Genomic DNA, 18,159 nt, shown 5'->3' with positions numbered 1-18,159 from the left:
CCATTTAGACATATTATTCTCCCAAGTGTGTACTGTATACGGGTGTGGATAGACGCAGTACCTTCCCTTGATAGAGAAGTAGGTGAATGTTCCCATTTCACTTGCATTTTAGTTATACAAACGTTATACAAAAATGAAAACACGGGGGTAACAACTTTCTCTCGGTAACTACACTACACTACACTTCAACCGGAAGTGCAATACCCACCGAGGCCCGAATGCGGAAATACACCGGAAATGCTCCGGAAACTTGTCTATTGGACGACCCACGGCACGCGTTACTTCCGCATTCTCTGATTACAACAGAAGTCTATGGGAGTGTTGCAACTCTATCTTCCAATGGGTCTGCCTGGACCCTCCCACACTCCTGACGCTCTCTGAGCTTTCTAGACAGTCAGAACGTTCGGGTGGCCTTCTAGTGACGACCACCGCGCTGGCCTGCGCCGCTGACGCTATTATCGCGATATTTAAATACATTACAGCCATCTTCTCTAAGGTGAGGTCCTTGAAGCTTTGTATTTTTTATTTGGTAATATCTACAGCTAGACATTTCGGATTCATGGATTATATTTAGATGGTATAGCTACGACTCTTTCGAAAGTGTTTAAGTTGACAATTGTCTGGTGGCTTTAAATATGCTTATGGCAACAATGGATAAAATTAGTTATTGATATGTTTTCGAAGATATAGCGCTCGGTTTGAATACAGTAACGCAGACTCACTGTGTTCCAAACACAAAGTTATCTCACGATGTTCTGAACAGTAAAACTTTCATGACGAATAAATAAGAAATTACCTCCATATCACATTTGGTTTCTGTTTGTATAACGTCCCATTCCTTACATTTTCATAAAAACGTCGTACGACGCACGTACGCGATCCGTTTTACCATTCCATGACAAATTAATGGTTCCCCTGTGATAGTGTGGTGGTAACGAGATGCTACGAAACGGGCAAGCTACGGCTCAGCCAAGTGTTTCTTGTAAGATTGTTCACGCACGTAAACGCATCATTTCCAATTCTTAACTAGATTAGATTAACTACATTATGATTTAATAAGATATGTGCCTGTATAACAGAGTGTGAAACTAGTAGCTTGCTGTGCTTCTGGTGCTGTTTGGATCGTGAGCTAACACGGTCTTCTGAACACAGGGAGGACTGGGAAATTGTGCAGTTACAGTCCCCTCCAAAAGTATTGGAACAGCAAGGCAGTTCCTTTGTTTTCAGTGAATACATTTGGGATTGAGATAAAAAGATGAACACGAGACAAGCTCAGAATTTCACCTTTTATTTCCTGGTATTTACACAGAGATCATTTAAACTACTTTGGCATCAGACCTCCCAATTTTTAGGTCTGCAAAAGTATTGGTACAGAGAGTATTTAAGTAAATGAAGGTAAGTAACACTTAATATTTGGTAGCGTATTACATTACATTACATTATTGGCAGACGCTCTTATCCAGAGCGACGTACAGTTGATTAGACTAAGCAGGAGACAATCCTCCCCTGGAGCAATGCAGAGTTAAGGGCCTTGCTCAAGGGCCCAACGGCTGTGCAGATCTTATTATGGCTACACCGGGATTAGAACCACCGACCTTGCGGGTCCCAGTCATTTACCTTAACCACTATGCTACAGGCCGCCTCATCCCTTGCGTATCCCTTGCTTTTGCAGGCTTTTGCAGCAGCTTCTTTCAGTTGTTTTTTGTTTTGGGGGATTTTCCCTTCAATCTCCTCTTCAGGAGGTCAAATGCATGCTCAATTGGGTTATGGTCTGGTGATTGACCTGGCCAGTCTAAAACCTTTCACCTTTTTCTCCCTAATGAAGTCCTTTGTTGTGTTGGCAGTGTGTTTTGGGTCATTGTCTTGCTGCATGATGGAGCTTCTGCCAATTAGTTTAGACGCATTTCTCCGTAAGTTAGCAGACAGAATGTTTTTGTAGACTTCTGTGACTTTTGTGAGCTCATATGTTTTTGGATCATGAGCAGATCCCTTTGTTCTCCACCCTTTGGCCTTGCCATCACTTTGGTACAGGTTAATCTTTGACTCATCAGTCCATAAAACTTTGTTCCGGAACTTTTGTGGCTCATCTCTGTAATTCTTTGCAAATTGTAATCTCGCCCTCTGATTGTAATTACTGAGATACCTTCACCCCTGCCCTGTGGAGGTTGTTTGTGATGTCACTGACTAATGGTTTAGGGTTTTTCTTCACAGCTCTCATAATGTTTTTGTCATCAACTGCTGTTGTTTTCTTTGGTCGACCTGTTTGATGTCTGTTGCTCAGTACTCCAGTGGTTTCTTACTTTTTCAGGACATTCCGAGTTGTTGTACAAGCTCGGCTAATGCTTGTGCAATGGCTCTGGTCCTTTTCCACTTTTTTAAGGTTCAAAATGGCTTGCTTTTCTCCCAAAGACAGCTCTCTGGTCTTCATGTTGTTTTATGTTTTTTAACACAAATGCTGTCTTCTCAGGCAAAACCCAAGGCTAAAACCTTTCATTTGAATTTCAGTTCCATAACATTGCTGTGTCCCAAACATTATGGTGCCCTGAAATGGGGGGCTATGTCACCGCTCTAATTTCTCCATTCCACAGTCAAAGTCACTAAGATCACATTTTCACAGGTTGCCCTACAAGTGATTCTAAAACTCTTTGCATTTGAATGGATCTTGATGGGAATTGCCGGGTGGGACTAGATTCAACTATAAATTATGCTGATACAGTATAGAACAGATATGCAGCAGATGGATGGATCGCTTCAAGGGTTGTTTCTTCTCAATAATTTTTCCATTGGGTTCAGTAGGACAATCTGCTATTAAGGACTGGATGGCCAGTAACTTTCTTCAGTTAAATGCAGACAAAACTGAAGTCCTCATCATTGCTGCTGATAATATTGTTTCTAATATTGTAAATTGTATTGGGTCTCTTAAATCAAATGTGCGCTCGGAATTGAGAAATCTTGGTGTTATCTTTGATCAGGCTATGCATCTTGACAAGCACATTAAGTCTTTGTCCCGTTTTTTCCACCTTAGAAGCAACTCAGATCTATTGTATCACACTCTGAGCTGGAAATGATTATTCATGCTTTTATTTCATCACGCCTGGACTATTGTAACTCGCTTTTTACCTGCCTCAGCAAATCATCTCTAGACCGCCTACAACTGGTCCAAAATGCTGCTGCCAGGCTGCTGACCAGGTCCAGGAGGTCATGTTATATCACTCCAATCTTGGTCTCCTTACACTGGCTACCTGTCAATTTCAGGATCCAGTTCAAGGTTCACATATAGAGCCCTCCATGGTCAGGCACCTGCTTACCTTCGTGATCTCCTCCACCCATATGTTGCCAGCAGGTCTCTGAGGTTTTCTGACCAGCGCTTACTGGTTGTCCCTCGCACTAGGCTCAAAACTTAAGGGTGACCGAGCCTTTGAACCGGTGGCACCTAAATTTTGGAATTCTCTTCCACCGGACTTAAGAGCTGTGGCGTCTGTGGAAATTTTTAAAAAGCAGCTAAAGTCACATCTTTTCAGACAGGCGTTCATCTAGCCGTATTTGTGACTGTATTTCCATTTATTTCATGTTCGTTTATTTGTGATTTGTTGGTTTTATTGACTGTTCTTTTATGTATTATTATTGTTATTACTTATTTATTTATTTTTGATCCTGTGAAGCACTTTGTGACTCTGTCTGTGAAAGGTGCTATATAAATACAATTTACTTACTTACAATTATTCAGGAGAAACAACCCTTGAAGCGATCCATCCATATCTGCTGGATATCTGGAGGCAACATGACAGGTTGAGGCTCATTTGATATCTTGGACCCTTGATGACTTAAAGCCATTTAGCCAAGAAATGTGTTCTCTACTTTATTAGCATATGCATTAACAAGTTGGTTTACAGGTCTACCTAATAAAGTGGTCATTGAGTGTATATACACACACACACAGTGCTCTCCATAATATTTGGGACAAAAACCCTTAATTTATTGCCTTATCTACTCCACAATTTGAGATTTTAAAGAAAAAATCACATCTGTTAGAGAAGTAGCTACACATTGTCAGTTTAATAAAGGGCATTTTTATACATTTTGGTTTCACCATGTAGAAATTACAGCAGTGTTTATACATTGTCCTCCCATTTCAGGGCACCACAATGTTACGTAAATTAAAGTAGTCATGTTTCTTTTATATTTTGTTGCATATCCTTTGCATGCAATGACTGCTTGAAGTCAGCAATTCATCGAAATCACCAGTTGCTGGCTGTGTTCTCTGGTGGTACTCTGCCAGGCCTGTATTGCAGCCATCTTTAACTCATGCTTCTTTCAGGGGTTCTTTCTTACGTTTTCTCTTCAGCATATGAAAGGCATGCTCAATTGCATTCAGATCGGGTGATTTATTGGCCCCTCAAGAATGTAATATGTTTTAGCTTTGAAAAACTTTGTTGTTGCATTAGCAGTATATTTGGGATCATTGTCTTGCTGTAGAATGAACCGCTGGCCAATGAGTATTGAAGCATTGACTTGAACTTGCCATCACTCAGATAAAAGTTATTCTTCGATTCATCTGTCCACAAGCCCCTTTTCCAGATCTGTGGTTGCTTCTTGGCATACTGTAACCTGGCCATCCTGTTTTTTTGCAGCAAACCTGTGGTTTCATCTTGCAATGTAGCCTCTATTTCTGTTCATGAAGTCTTCTGTGGACAGTAGTCATTGAAAAATCCTGTAGAGTGTTTCTGATCTGTTGGACAGGTGTTTGGGGATTTTTCTTTGTTATGGAGAGAATTCTTCTGTCATCACCTGTGGAAGTCTTCCTTGGCCTGCTAGTCCCGTTTTCTTCTTGTTTCTCAGTGGCTTTGTTGACTTTCATTGGCACAACTTTGGTCCTTATGTTGATATACAGCAATAATAGTTTCCAGTGGTGCTCGAAAGGCTGGAGGAAAGAATAGGTGCCGAGAGCACTCTCATACCTCCATTAAGGTAATTCAAAGCATCTGTGAAGCCATGTGTCCCAAACAGTATGGTGCCCTGACATGCGGGAACATTGTATAAACACTGCTGTAATTTCTACATGGTGAAACCAAAATGTCTATAAATACCCTTAAATATAATCTGAGAATATGAACTTTAACCACATGTGATTATAAATCTAAAATTGTGACAAATCAGGAAAAGCAAGACATAATGGGTCTTTGTCCCAAACATTATGGAGGGCACTGTATATACACCTACTGAGCACTGACATGTACACCTACTTAGTCATGCAATTATCTAACCAGCCAATTGTGTGGCAGCAGTGCAATGCATAAAATCATGCAGATATGTGTCAGGAGCTTCAGTTAATGTTCACATCAACTATCAGAATGGGGGAACTCAAGGCACCTTGAAGAGTTGAAGATGGCTGCAGTCCAGGTGTCACAGAGCATTACCAGACAAGATGCACAGCAGTCTGTCATGTCTAGGGGTCACAGACTTGAAGTAATCTTTTCACGGAAAGGATTTGCGAAACAATACTAAACAGGACTATAATTTACATAACATTAATATGTGTCCCAAACATTATGGTGCTCTTGTGCCTTATTGATTAATTGATGCTTTTTTACCTGCATATGTTTAATTCCTAATTTATATTTTCAGGTTATTGAAGAATCACCAGTTTATTTCTGCTCTCTAGGATGGCTGATGCTCCTCCGATCCAAAACTCTTCTCATCTAGCCATCCACTCAAAAGCACACAGGGACACCATCTTGAACAAATTTGACAAGCTCAGGAAAAAGGACCTTCTGTGTGACATCACATTGATCGTGGAGGATGTCCAGTTCAAGGCCCACAAGGCCCTTCTGGCCGCCAGCAGTGACTACTTCTCTTTAATGTTCACTGCTGAGGGGCCTGTGGGACAGTCGGTGTACAGGCTGGACGGAATGGCTGCCCGCACCTTTGGGGCTGTGCTGGAGTTCATCTACAGCGCAAATGTATTGGTGGAAGAAGGGGATGGGGGGCCTCTCTTGGACATGGCACGATTCCTGGAAGTCAGTGAGCTGCTGATGGCTTACTCAGACTGCCAGGGGGGGGATGGGTGTGCCGCCACCAAACCGAAGCGCAAAAGGGGGAGGCCTAGGAAGAACATGGTGGCCGGCGGGGTGATGGGAACTAAAGAACATGGCACAGGTGTGGAGCCAAACGAGGTAGTCGGCGGGGGTTTGCCAGAACCTCTGGTGGAGACAGTGGAGGACCCCGTTGATTTGGATGCCCTTGCTGCCCCCTCTGGGGATGCAGATATAGACTATGACCCCAGGGCCAGGCGCAGCCGCCACAGCAAACGCAAAATCAAACCACCAATGAAGCTGAAGGGTTACCGGGTTGGAGATGATGCAGCAGAGCCAGGCGAGCCGGAGAGGAGGAGAAGGGGCAGGAAGAGGAAGTACCCTAACACTGAGGCGAGGTGTGAGGATTGTGGGAAGGTCTTCAAGAACCACCTCTTCCTAAAAATACACCAAAGGACTCACACAGGTGAGCCTTATTTCTTTCAGACCACTTTCCATTAGCATATCAGGTCAACATGAAAAACCTAATGCACTGCTAGTTTTGCTTATTTTTTGCCATAAATGCTATATTGATATAATTACCTTGAGTTGAAGTTCAGACATACTTAATTCATCCCAGCAGTGACATTTTATTTTCACCTTCTCACACGTCTATCATATTCAGTAAAGCAGTAGTTGCTCCAAGATTGCTTACTACACAAGATGTTTGTTAAAAACATATATACTGTACAATTGAAAATCACATGGTGTTGAACAATGTAAAATCCATCAAACACAATTGTTATCAATATATATTATATTATGTTCCATTTTAGGCATTTAGCAGACAGTCTTTTTTAGAACAACTTACACATAGCTGCAGGTTTTAGATCTTCCTCCATCCTCACAGCACGAAAGTGTATACGGTATGATTACCTTACTGAGTTCATGACTTTTTCCCCTCAAAACTGGGGAAAAAAAATTACACAGTTGTGAAATCATCATCTCTTGCGACATGCTTACTCACATTTGTTTTAGCTTTACTATATCTGCAACATATAAATAATAAAGCAAATATTCCACTGGGGTGCTTAAGTCCACAGTGATTTTAAAATAATGAACTAATCTTGACCACTAATGACTGTGGCCAGGAGTTCCATGGAGTGACACATAATTATTAATTAACTATATTACTGCGTTTATACATACTCTTACAGGTGAAAAACCATTCAGGTGTTTTGTTTGTGGGAAGTGCTTCACTCAGAAGCACACCCTGCTGGTCCACCAGCGCATGCACACCGGAGAGAAGCCTTTCACCTGCACCGTGTGTTCCAAGGCCCTGTCTACCAAACACTCTCTGTTGGAGCACATGAACTTGCACACAGGTAACTCACAGCATACTCACAGCTGCACACAGTCTCTCACACAAAGCCCTCCCACAACATGGTCTTTGGCATGACTCAGCAGGTCCCAAATATGCTCCTTGATTGGACAAAAAAATGTTTTGAAGCATATTGATAATAATTTGAAATGGTTTATTTCCCCTTGCAATAACAGCTGAAAACCAACAAGACATATTATATGGGGTGCCTTACCTTTACAGTGCTATGTGTTCTGATATTTTGACCAGAACTGTTTTTCAGTAAATATTGTGCCACTTAAACAACCTTGACTTCCTTTTACAGTATATCATATCTCAAGCCAAATGCCAAAGTTTCTGACTGCTATTAAATGATTACCTTACAAATTCAATCTTTTCAGACCAGAAATCTTTCAGCTGTGATCAATGTGGAAAGACATACAGCCAGAAGAGGCAGCTGAAGAGCCATTATAGAGTACACACAGGTAAAGAGGAGTGCTCAGATTTCAGCCAGAGTCTAAACCACCCAGCTGCTGTTCCATTTCTTCTAGTCTGACTCACATCCTTCTTCTACAGGCAAACCTTTTCCGGAGTGTGCACAATGTCACCGTAAGTTTATGGATGCAGCACAGCTGAAGAAACATCTTAGAACACACACAGGTACACTTGCATGTTCTAAAATGTTGGCCATTATGGTTTTTGGTGTAACAAGAAACCCCCAAATTTTGTTTGTATATAGTACGTATAGATGTATGTGCCGTATGTACAGTGCAGTACATATTTCCACTATTTCTGTTCTTTTGTCTCTGTACGCTTGTACATTGGATTAGAAATGAAACTATGAATATACGGTTAATGTCCCACCTGTCACCTAAGTTTATGGCATGTACATCCATATCAGGTGATCCATGTTGGAATTGAATCCCTTTTTATACATCCATTTTAAGGGACCAAGTTGGCTTCTCGGTTGTCTCTGATTATGATTCTGTTTAAGAATGCTTTCAAAAATAGAAATGTTAATAGTTAACAAAATGCAAAGTGAGTGAACAGAAGAAAGATCTAAATCAAATCAATATTTGGTGTGACCACCCTTTGCCTTCAACTCTAGGCACACTTGCAAAAAATCAGGGATTTTGTAGGCATATAGTCAGGTGTGATTAACCAGTTATACGAAACAGGAGCTAATGCTCATCAATTTAATATGTAGGTTGAAACGCAATCATTTACTGAAACAGGAACGGCTGTGTAGGAGGTTAAAACTGGGTGAGGAACAGCCATTTACATTTACATTTACAGCCAAACTTCCAAGGTGAGGCTGCTGAAGACAGTTTAATGTCAGAAGTCATACACCATGGCAAGACTGAGCATAGCAACAAGACACAAGGTAGTTATACTGCATCAGCAAGGTATCTCCCAGGCAGACATTTCAAGGCAGACAGGGGTTTCCAGATGGGCTCTGTTGAAGAAGCACAAAGAAACGGGCAACGTTAAGGACCATAGACGCAGTGGTCGGCCAAAGAAACTTGAATGAAAGACACATCATGCGTACTTCCCTCCGCAATCGGAAGATGTCCAGCAGTGCCATCAGCTCAGAATTGGCAGAAACCAGTGGGACCCAGGTACACCCATCTACTGTGTACGGAGAAGTCTGGTCAGAAGTGGTCTTCATGGAAGAATTGCGTCCAAAAAGCCATACCACCGATGTGGAAACAAGGCCAACAACTTAACTATGCACGAAAACACAGGAACTGGGGTACATAAAAATGGCAGCAGGTTCTCTGGACTGGCGAGTCAAAATATTAAATATTTGGCGGTAGCACAAGGCAGTTTGTTCACCGAAGGGCTGGAGAGTGGTACAAGAATGAGTGTCTGCAGGCAACAGTGAAGCATGGTGGAGGCTCCTTGCAAGTTTGGGGCTGCATTTCTGCAAATGGAGCAGCAGGACAATGAGCCCAAACATGCAACCAATGTCATTAAGAACTATCTTCAGCATAAAGAGGAACGAGGAGTCCTGGAAGTGATGGTATGGCCCCCACAGAGTCCTGATCTCAACATCATCTCAACATCCAGTCTGTCTGGAATTACATGAAGAGACAGAAGCATTTGAGGCTGCCTAAATCCACAGAAGAACTGTGGCTAGTTCTCCAAGATGTTTGGAACAACTGTCGAGGACCCGGCCCTAGGCCCCCCTGATGAGAGATTGACGGGGGATGGGTTAGGAAGGAATGCATTGTTAACCCCTTGCACACGCCATCGAGGTGGTAGTAAGAACGCCCGTAAGAGGAAAAATATGTGGTTCAGAGATAATGAGCAGCCATACTTGTCAGCGGAGGAGTCTGAAGTCGGGGGACTTAGATTTAGGGTTTTAAGGAGCAAGGTTAAAGTTCTGACTGAGAATACCCCAACCCTACAGGGGAGGGGCACAATGCCTGGCTAAAGAAAAAAATAAGGAAAACGGAAGGGATGTCAATACCGAAAGAATATTAAGAGGCTTTAAGGGACTTCCTGATTATAATCTGATAATGTATTGGATAGATTCAAAGGACTGACTGTAGAAGAGTTGGAGGATGATTTACACTCAGCTATTGGCTGGATCTCCTTTGTAGATCCCTTAAGGCGCCGCGGAGAGGGGCACCTGAAGAGTGTGTTGAGATGGTGGAGGGCACTAACTTCTGGCTTGTATGAAGTCAAAGTTTGGAGAGAGTCCAAGGAGAGATGACAGGGAGACAAATACCAGTGATGAATAGGTTCCTTAAAAAAATACAAAAAAGCTAGTGTTTTTCCACTCGTATATTAAGATGGTGGAAATTCCCAACCGGAGGGGCACATGAGATAAAGTATTGGGGAAATTTCTTTTGAGGTATGAGAAAATGACAGTAGGACAAACAGAATTAATGAATATGGTCATTAAAAAACAAGTTGCATAAGAGATACATGTCTTCCCGCTTGATATATTGGGGACATTTCTTATCAAAAAGGTACACTTTTGTATGCAAAAAGGATATATAAGGAATAAGCTTTTAGACCTTAGGATAGCATCTTAGAATTTTGCTTCAGAAGATATCTATGGGCTGTTGAAGAGAGAGCAACGCAGGACAGATTCCCAAACCAATGCAGCTGTTCAAGGAGCTCATCAACAGTAAGGAGGAGGGATCAAATCCCGTGGAAAACAAGATGACTATATTTAGGGCATGGGTGGTAATTATAATCTATATTACTTGTAAAAGTAGGAAAAGTAGTACATAGAAGTAATACACTTTAAGTTTCCTTTCGTTTTTATGTCTTATTTTTTAGTAAGATACTATATACGATATAAATAAGTAGTAGACTTTAGGGGTGTTCGTACCCATTGTATTAATGGAAGTTCAGTAGCTTTTATCTCCATGAAGGGGGAGCCATAAGATAAGGTAAAGGCCAAAGAGGATGATGAGTATTTGAGGGGTGTACCTTGACTTTTAAACATCATGGTGGAAAGGTAAATTAGAAAGAGCTAAGGGGGTGTATGTAACTTGCATGTGATCAGCAAACTGAAAGATGATATTTACGCTGTAATCTGTATAACTCTATTCTTTTGATTGATATAATAAAGTATATCTTACTATAATCATATGTGATAAAGATTCTTTAGAGGAATACATTGAGTACAGGACATCGAATACCAGATTTGCATCACACCCTTCACTTCGAGACTGGGCTGGAAGTTCAGTAGAACTTACCAGGGCTCCAGAACGTTCGGAGTACTTCAGTTCGTCCCCGAGACACCTCATTGTGAGGTACTGCTCGTGGGAACGTGAGGTCTGAGCTCGGCAAGGGGTCCGTGGCTCACGACACAACCTACCTGCCGAGTTTCTTCAAAAACTGCAAGTATACCTAGAAGAATTGATGCTGTTTTGAAGGCAAAGCGTGGTCACACCAAAATATCATTTGATTTAGATTTTACGTAGTGGGATCCAATCTGAAAATCTGGGATTTATTTATTTATTTTAAGCAAATTAAAGTTACTTCAAAGCTTTGCAAGAACTACTCGAAGACCAAAGAAGAGCAAGGTGTGCTGCCCCACCAACAATCAACTGACCTCAACCCCATTGAACATTTATGGGGGCACTTGAAGACTGATTAAAGCCAAGCATTATGTGACATAACAAAATTTTTTATGAAGATTATATGAACTTTGTAGAAGAAAGCAAAAAAGCTATTGAACTTTCCTTTGACCATAGTCAAAGATACATTCTTTCAAACCTGCTTATTTGCTATCGTGCCCCCTAAGGGCCGTGTGATCTGAAAATGTATGGCCATGCCCATAATAATTGTTGAGGGACAATTTGCCGTCTCAAAAAAAAAAAAGTGATACCTTTTTCTTGAAAAATGCCAATAACAGGCAATCAAAAGCCAAGAATTAAGACTAGACACTGAAAGCTTTTTAAACTGAAAAAAGCCAACTGTCCAATTACCTTACGCCCCCTAAAATGGGGGGACTATGTAAAAAGGGATGTAATTCCAACACAGATTACTTAATATGGATGTACATAGCCTCAAATTAAAGGTGACTGTCTACCTTCACCTCATATTAATTTCAAATCCAATGTGCTGGAGTACAGAGCTAAAACAAATAGTATCTCTGTCCGACAACTGCACTGTGTCTGTAGCTTTAAGCTCTGTTTAAAAAAATAAAATAAAAATAAATAAATAAAAGGTTTGGACCTTTTTTGTAACACTAATGTAACTCTATTATTTAGTATTATTAACTACAGTAATTACATTTTATTTTACTTTGAAGGGTCTGGCTTGTATAATATTGCATATGTTGCTGAATGATAGAAATACGTTCCCCCAAAAGTCACCAAAATGAACTATTTCACAGTGATTAAACAAAATGTATTCCAGGGGAGTATACCCCCCCATTCTTTAAAAAAATGAATTAGGCCAAAATGTTAACTATTATTTGGTAAAATAATATGGTTTTATTCACTGGAGTGGATAATTAAACACAAAAGGTCAAAATCCTAAACAGAAAAGGTATTGTGGACAGATGTGGACAGGTGGTGGGGGTGTTATAGTTTGGACATGTATGCCTGCCACAGGCTCAGTTGTCTTCATTGATAATGTAACTACTGATCGCTGCAGAATGTGTACAGAAGCATCTTATCTGCTGAAGTTCAGTCAAATGCCTCCAAACTCATTTGGGCGGTGCTTCATCCCACAGCAAGGCAGTGAAGGACACATGGCTTCACACATTTTTATAATTGCTAAGGTGTGTTTAATTGCCTCCTTCGCGCAGGTATAAGAGAGCTCTCCACAACTCGTCTCTCCCCTAGTCTTTTGATCACCTTGGCAACTATTATTGTTCTTTATCAACATGAGGACCAAAGTGCCAAGTGGATTATTGTGCTAATTAAAGTAAAAGAAGCCATTATGGGACTGAGACTGAGAAGCAAGAACACAATGGTTAGAGACAAACCTTAGGCTTACCAAAATCAACTGTTGAGAATGTAATTCAGAAGAGAGCACTGGTGAGCTTACTAATCACAAAGAGACTGGTGGGCCAAGGAAGACCTCCACAGCTGATGACAGAAGAATTATCTCCATAATAAAGAAAAATACCCAAACACCGGTCCTACAGATTAGAAACACTCATCAGGAGTCAGAGGCTACACTGCAAGATGCAAACCACTGGTTAATCGCAAAAAAAATGTCTTGTGGACAGATGAGAAAAAAAATTAACTTACACCAGAGTGATGGTAAGAGCAAAGTATGGAGAAGAGAAGGAACTGCCCAAGATCCAAAGCACCTCACCTGTGAAACACAGTGGTGGGGGTGTAAACATTCTGCTAAAGCAACAAAGGAGTGGAAGAATTTTGTTGTTTTCCTTGGTCGACCTGTTCGATGTCTGTTGCTCAGTACGGCAGTGGTTTCTGTCTTTTTCAGGACATTCCAAGTTGTTGTACAAGCTGTGCTCGATTTCCCCTCTTTTCTAAACTTAAAAATGGTGTGCAAAACACGGGCAATGCGAGATAAAACCAAGAGTAGACATTCAGAACTATTTATTGTTTAACCAATCAATCAAACAAGACACATCTGGGCAACAAGAAACACCTGTCAGTCACATGTTCCAACGCTTTTGCTCACCAAAAATTGGATTGTCTGATACAAAAGGTGATATGTTCTAAGTTGTTTAACAAATCTAGATAAAAATACCAGGAGATAAAAGTAGAAATTCGGATCTGTCATCTCATGTACAGTCCGCTCCAAAAGTATTGGAACAGCAAGGTCAATTCCTTTGTTTCTGCTAAACACTGAAGACAATTGAGTTTGAGGTCAAAAGATATCTCTTTGTGTTCAATCATCCGTGTTTAGCTAAACCTTTATTTCTCGCAAACTGTAAGTTACACTTGCATCGTTTGTGGTTGACTATCATATATTTGTTATATAGCCAGCTAGTTACATAGCCAAATAACTTGCTTGCTCATAATATAGTTGGTTAAATTGAAAACCGAAAAAAGACAAAAAATATCAAGTGTTGTGTAGTCAAGATTTCATGTCACCTGTCGGCGAACATTTTCTTCATAGAACACTACGTAAAGACGGCAGGCTCTGTCGGCTTTCCAAAACGGTGCATGAGAACACTGAACTGTATAATAACCCTTTATATTATGCATTATATTCATAGACTGTGGGATCAGTGTTGTGGTTTGAGGTTGTTTATTGCTGCAATTCCTCTTTTGACTGTTAGGAGTCTGAAATTACCTATTGTACCTTTAGTTCCATGCTCTCTCAAATCATGTTTATGGAATGTTATTTGGTTGTTCTCGATCCTGCTCCCCCTATGCTGACAATTTTATTACTTTATGGCTTATTTGATCATTTATATCATTTGGTAATAATTGACAAATTAAATTGAATTAATGTTGGGTAAGTGAACACGTTTTAACAGTTGTGTTTTGTGTTCAGAGTGCTGAACATTAAATGAGGGTGTTGAGTGTTGAAACTGCTGAATTAGAAAATCAACCATATTTCACCTTCAACTTCACTTCCGCGACAATTCATTTTTGGATATTTTGGAATTTTGGACCCATAGGTCCAAAATGTTGGTTTTTGGGCATATATATATACATCTGTAAATTCCCCAATGTAATTGTATTGTATTCCATGAGTCAGAACACTGTATCTGTCGAAAGAAACTGATTATCTCTTGATTTACTGTAATGCACATTTTATCCATTTTGGATAGAATTGGGTACACTAAGGGACGCCAGGATACACTGTTGACAAATTACCTTGTAGAATCTCCGTAGTTTCACATATTCCTCTCAACGTTTATACATATGTGGGCAGGTGGATTTTGAACCATGTAGTGTAAAATGTGACCTGTTTTACATGTTAGTCTTTCAGAGGTGCACTGAAATAGAGAAATAGAACCTTGTATGTATGTATGTATGTATGTATGTATGCATGCATGTTGGTCAGTGCTACTGTACTCAGCCACGTGATATAATGGGTGTTTGGAACTGTGTTTGTAACTAGAAAATGTCTGGTTTGAATCTTATGTAGAGAATTGCTGTTGGTATTGAGCAAGATAATGGCTTCTGAATGTAGTGTGCACATCTATACAAATGGATAATATGTAAAATATGCTGCAAATTGTGAATTACTTGTGCATTAAACTTGTAGCTCTGTCTTCCCTCATCAGGCGAGAAACCTTTTACCTGCGAGATCTGTGGGAAGTGCTTCACTGCCAAGAGTACACTGCAGACACACATCAGGATTCACAGGTAAGTGAACCACTGCACTTAACCAACTCGTATGTACAGTGCCCTCTTAATGTTTAAGAAAAGAATCATCATTTATATATTTGCCTCTGTACTCCACAAATTGAGAGTTGTAATAAAACAAATCACAGTTGGTTGAAGTTCACAGATTGTCAGAAGGAAATTTTTATACACTTTGGTTTCACCATGTAGAAATTACAGCAGTGTTTAACATAGTCCCCCCAATTTCAGGGCACCATAATATTTGGGACACAGCAATGTTATGTAAATGAAAGTAGCTATGTTTAGTATTTTGTTGCATTTTTAATGACCTATCAACATCATCAGAGTCTGGATATTAAAACTCTTTGCATTTGAATGGATCTCTATGGGAATTGGGGGGCGAGACAAGATGCAGCTGTAAATCCAAATTATGCTGATACGTATGGAACACAATTGTTGGCTAAATGGCTTTGAGTCATCAAGGGTCCAAGGTATCAAAGGAACCTCAAGCCACCGTGCTGCTGCCAGATATGCAAGAGGGATAACAAATGAGGATGAGCACTGCTGCGTGAAAAGGATATTGATTGGAGGCGAATGGAAAATTCACATGCGTTTGTTCAACATTCCTACTAGTAGACGATGACGTAAAATCTAAATTCAAATAATTTTCCACAAACTAGATTGATAAAAAAATCTTCCATGTAAGAATACACAACTATTACAATTTCATACATTTAATGTAATATATACTTTAATATGTATTTGTATGGTTATGAAGAATTGACTAAATTGAGGAAAAAGTTCATTTTGATTTCAGCTTGTCTTTAAAGCTCAAAAAATATTAGTAGGGTGGGTGATGGTGTGAAAATTGCTTAGGCCTCCTACAGATAAGAAATGAATGGTATAGTTATCTGATCTCCACATCGTAATTATGTTGGGGATTGTACTTTTTTTTGATCACTAATATTTATGTCCTGGATATTGACTGTGAATTGCCCCTGTAGCTTTTGAGTGTTTGAGGACAGAAAAGTCAAGGTAACAGGTGAATTTTACTGTAAGTTGATTATTAGCTAGCTAGTAGTAGGTATGGTTAAGCTTTGTGCAGTTTTGGCTGTAGCAATACCTCTACTTGCTGCCTTGCTAACCGAGTGAACGGGGAATCTGTAAATTGAATAAACCTAATAAGCAGCTGTTCCATATATTTTGTTTAGGTTTTTCCCATATTTTTCCATATTGCCTTGTTTGCTGCTAAGAACACTGCTATGCCCCTGTCTAAACGTGCCCCATTTTTTTCCAATATTGGAAGCTTACGCTGAGACAGTTCATGTACTACCTTGACAGAAAATCTGACCCAATTCAGCTGTGTTGTGCACAGATATAAATAACATGAAGTTGTGCCAGGGCTGGGGTCAATTCCAGTTAATTTCAGTGAATTCAGGAATGCAAATGAAATTCAGTTCATTATTATTATAACAATTCACACAGAAAATGTTTTGGAATTTGCAGATTGAATTTCCATTTCTATATCTAACTGCATTGAATCAACCACAAAACTGATATCTCCCATGCTGTACTCTTCGTGCAGGGGGGAAAAACCATACGTGTGCAGTGTCTGCAGCAAGTCCTTCTCTGACCCCAGTGCCCGGAGGCGCCATGTGGCCTCCCATACAGGCAAGAAGCCCTTTACCTGCTCCCTCTGCAGCCTGTCCTTTGCTCGCCTGGACAACCTCAAAGCCCACGCCAAGACGCACAACAAGGAGAGGTCTGCAGGGGCCATAGGCGAGGTTGCCGTAGCGGCCGCCAGCAGGGACAGACCCGGGGATGAGGTGCAAGGTGTCCTGCAGTTGCAGCAGTACCACCTTCCCACCACCACGGGAGAGGAGATCCAGCTGGTGGTCACAGGCGAGGTGGAGAACATGAATTTCCCAGGGCAGGAGCAGGGCATCAACATCATAAGCGAGCCAGAGGAGGCGGTGGGTGGCGGTGGCAGTGGTGGCGAGGGGGTGGGCCCAAGCCTCACGCTCCTCACCCAGCCCTCACAGCACGTGCAGAACCTGGCCCTGGTCTCCCAGGGCGATCAGACCCTGGGAGTTCTGGAGGGCGGGGCTGAGCAGATGCATGTCATCACCCTGACTAAGGAGACCATGGAGCACCTGCAGGTCCACCATGCACAACCCTCGGCCCCACCCCAACACCTCCATGTGTTGCAGCACCCACCCCTCCCACATCTGCCTATCACCCCGGAGACACCCGCCCAGCAGCAGGGCCAGGCCATTCACATTAGTGGCCAGACAGCACAACCGATCTCCATAAGCCAGACCACCCAGCAGATCCCCAGCCACCACATTCAGGGTCAGACATACCAGATTCAGGCTGGAACTGTCTCCTACCTCTACACCAGCCTGGCCCCACAGACCTGAGCAGACTACAGCTACTTCAGCATGGTTGTGTAGGGAGCGGACCTGGGTCAAATGAACTACTTTCGCTTTCTACCCCACTAAAATGTCATACTTTTATGGACATTAATAAGAATTTTCAAATAAATATGTTACTAACCAAAACATGTGAAAAGAATAGATTGTGAAATATTTTGTTATTAATAATGGTGAAAATAAATTATACTTTTCAAATTGTCAGGAATCAGAATCATTCCATTGTACTGATTAAGGAAGCGTTCTTAAATTATTTAATCTTTTAGCCTCATCATAATGAAAAACGGAATGTAGTTCCTGAAAGGTGAAATCTTTGCACCTATCTTTAACGGAAAGGGCTGAGATGTGTATGATCAATTTCTAAACTTGGAAAGTTATTTGATTGTTACTGTGGTGTGTCATCAGACTGTAGAATGAAACAATAATAAGAGCCGGACTGAAGTCAAGGAAGCTTAGTTACCTCTAACGGTATGAAAGCATAAGCATTGTGTCCTTGCCCAACAATGTGTTTTTTTTTGGGGGGGTTTGGGGGGGAATTTATGGTAGCTCAATAGTGAGGGTCTGGTCTTAAAATAAAAAGAACATAATATTTTATTGTTCAACATAAC

General features: G+C 41.0%; 1 protein-coding gene across 4 annotated transcripts; it reads left to right on the top strand.

The window, feature by feature from the left end:
- Window positions 1–343: 343 nt before the first annotated feature.
- Window positions 344–17,753, top strand: zbtb24 (zinc finger and BTB domain containing 24). 4 transcript variants are annotated; one of them, XM_061217960.1, is made up of 8 exons: window positions 344–496; window positions 3,728–3,788; window positions 5,663–6,498; window positions 7,229–7,396; window positions 7,773–7,856; window positions 7,948–8,031; window positions 15,059–15,140; window positions 16,705–17,753. In XM_061217960.1, exons 3-8 carry the CDS (start codon window positions 5,664–5,666, stop codon window positions 17,537–17,539), a joined length of 2,088 nt encoding a protein of 695 aa, XP_061073944.1. In that variant the 5' UTR covers window positions 344–496; window positions 3,728–3,788; window position 5,663; the 3' UTR covers window positions 17,540–17,753. The 4 variants fall into 4 exon arrangements, with proteins under 4 accessions (XP_061073944.1, XP_061073935.1, XP_061073952.1 ...); XM_061217951.1 differs by having other exon boundaries at window positions 5,626–6,498; XM_061217968.1 differs by lacking the exon at window positions 3,728–3,788.
- The last annotated feature ends 406 nt before the right edge of the window (window positions 17,754–18,159 follow it).

This window comes from Conger conger, chromosome 1 (genome assembly GCF_963514075.1).
Source record: "Conger conger chromosome 1, fConCon1.1, whole genome shotgun sequence".
Classification (NCBI taxonomy): Eukaryota; Metazoa; Chordata; class Actinopteri; order Anguilliformes; family Congridae; genus Conger; species Conger conger.
The sequence above is the reverse complement of the archived record's forward strand: the minus strand, read 5'-3'. Positions and strand labels throughout refer to the sequence as shown.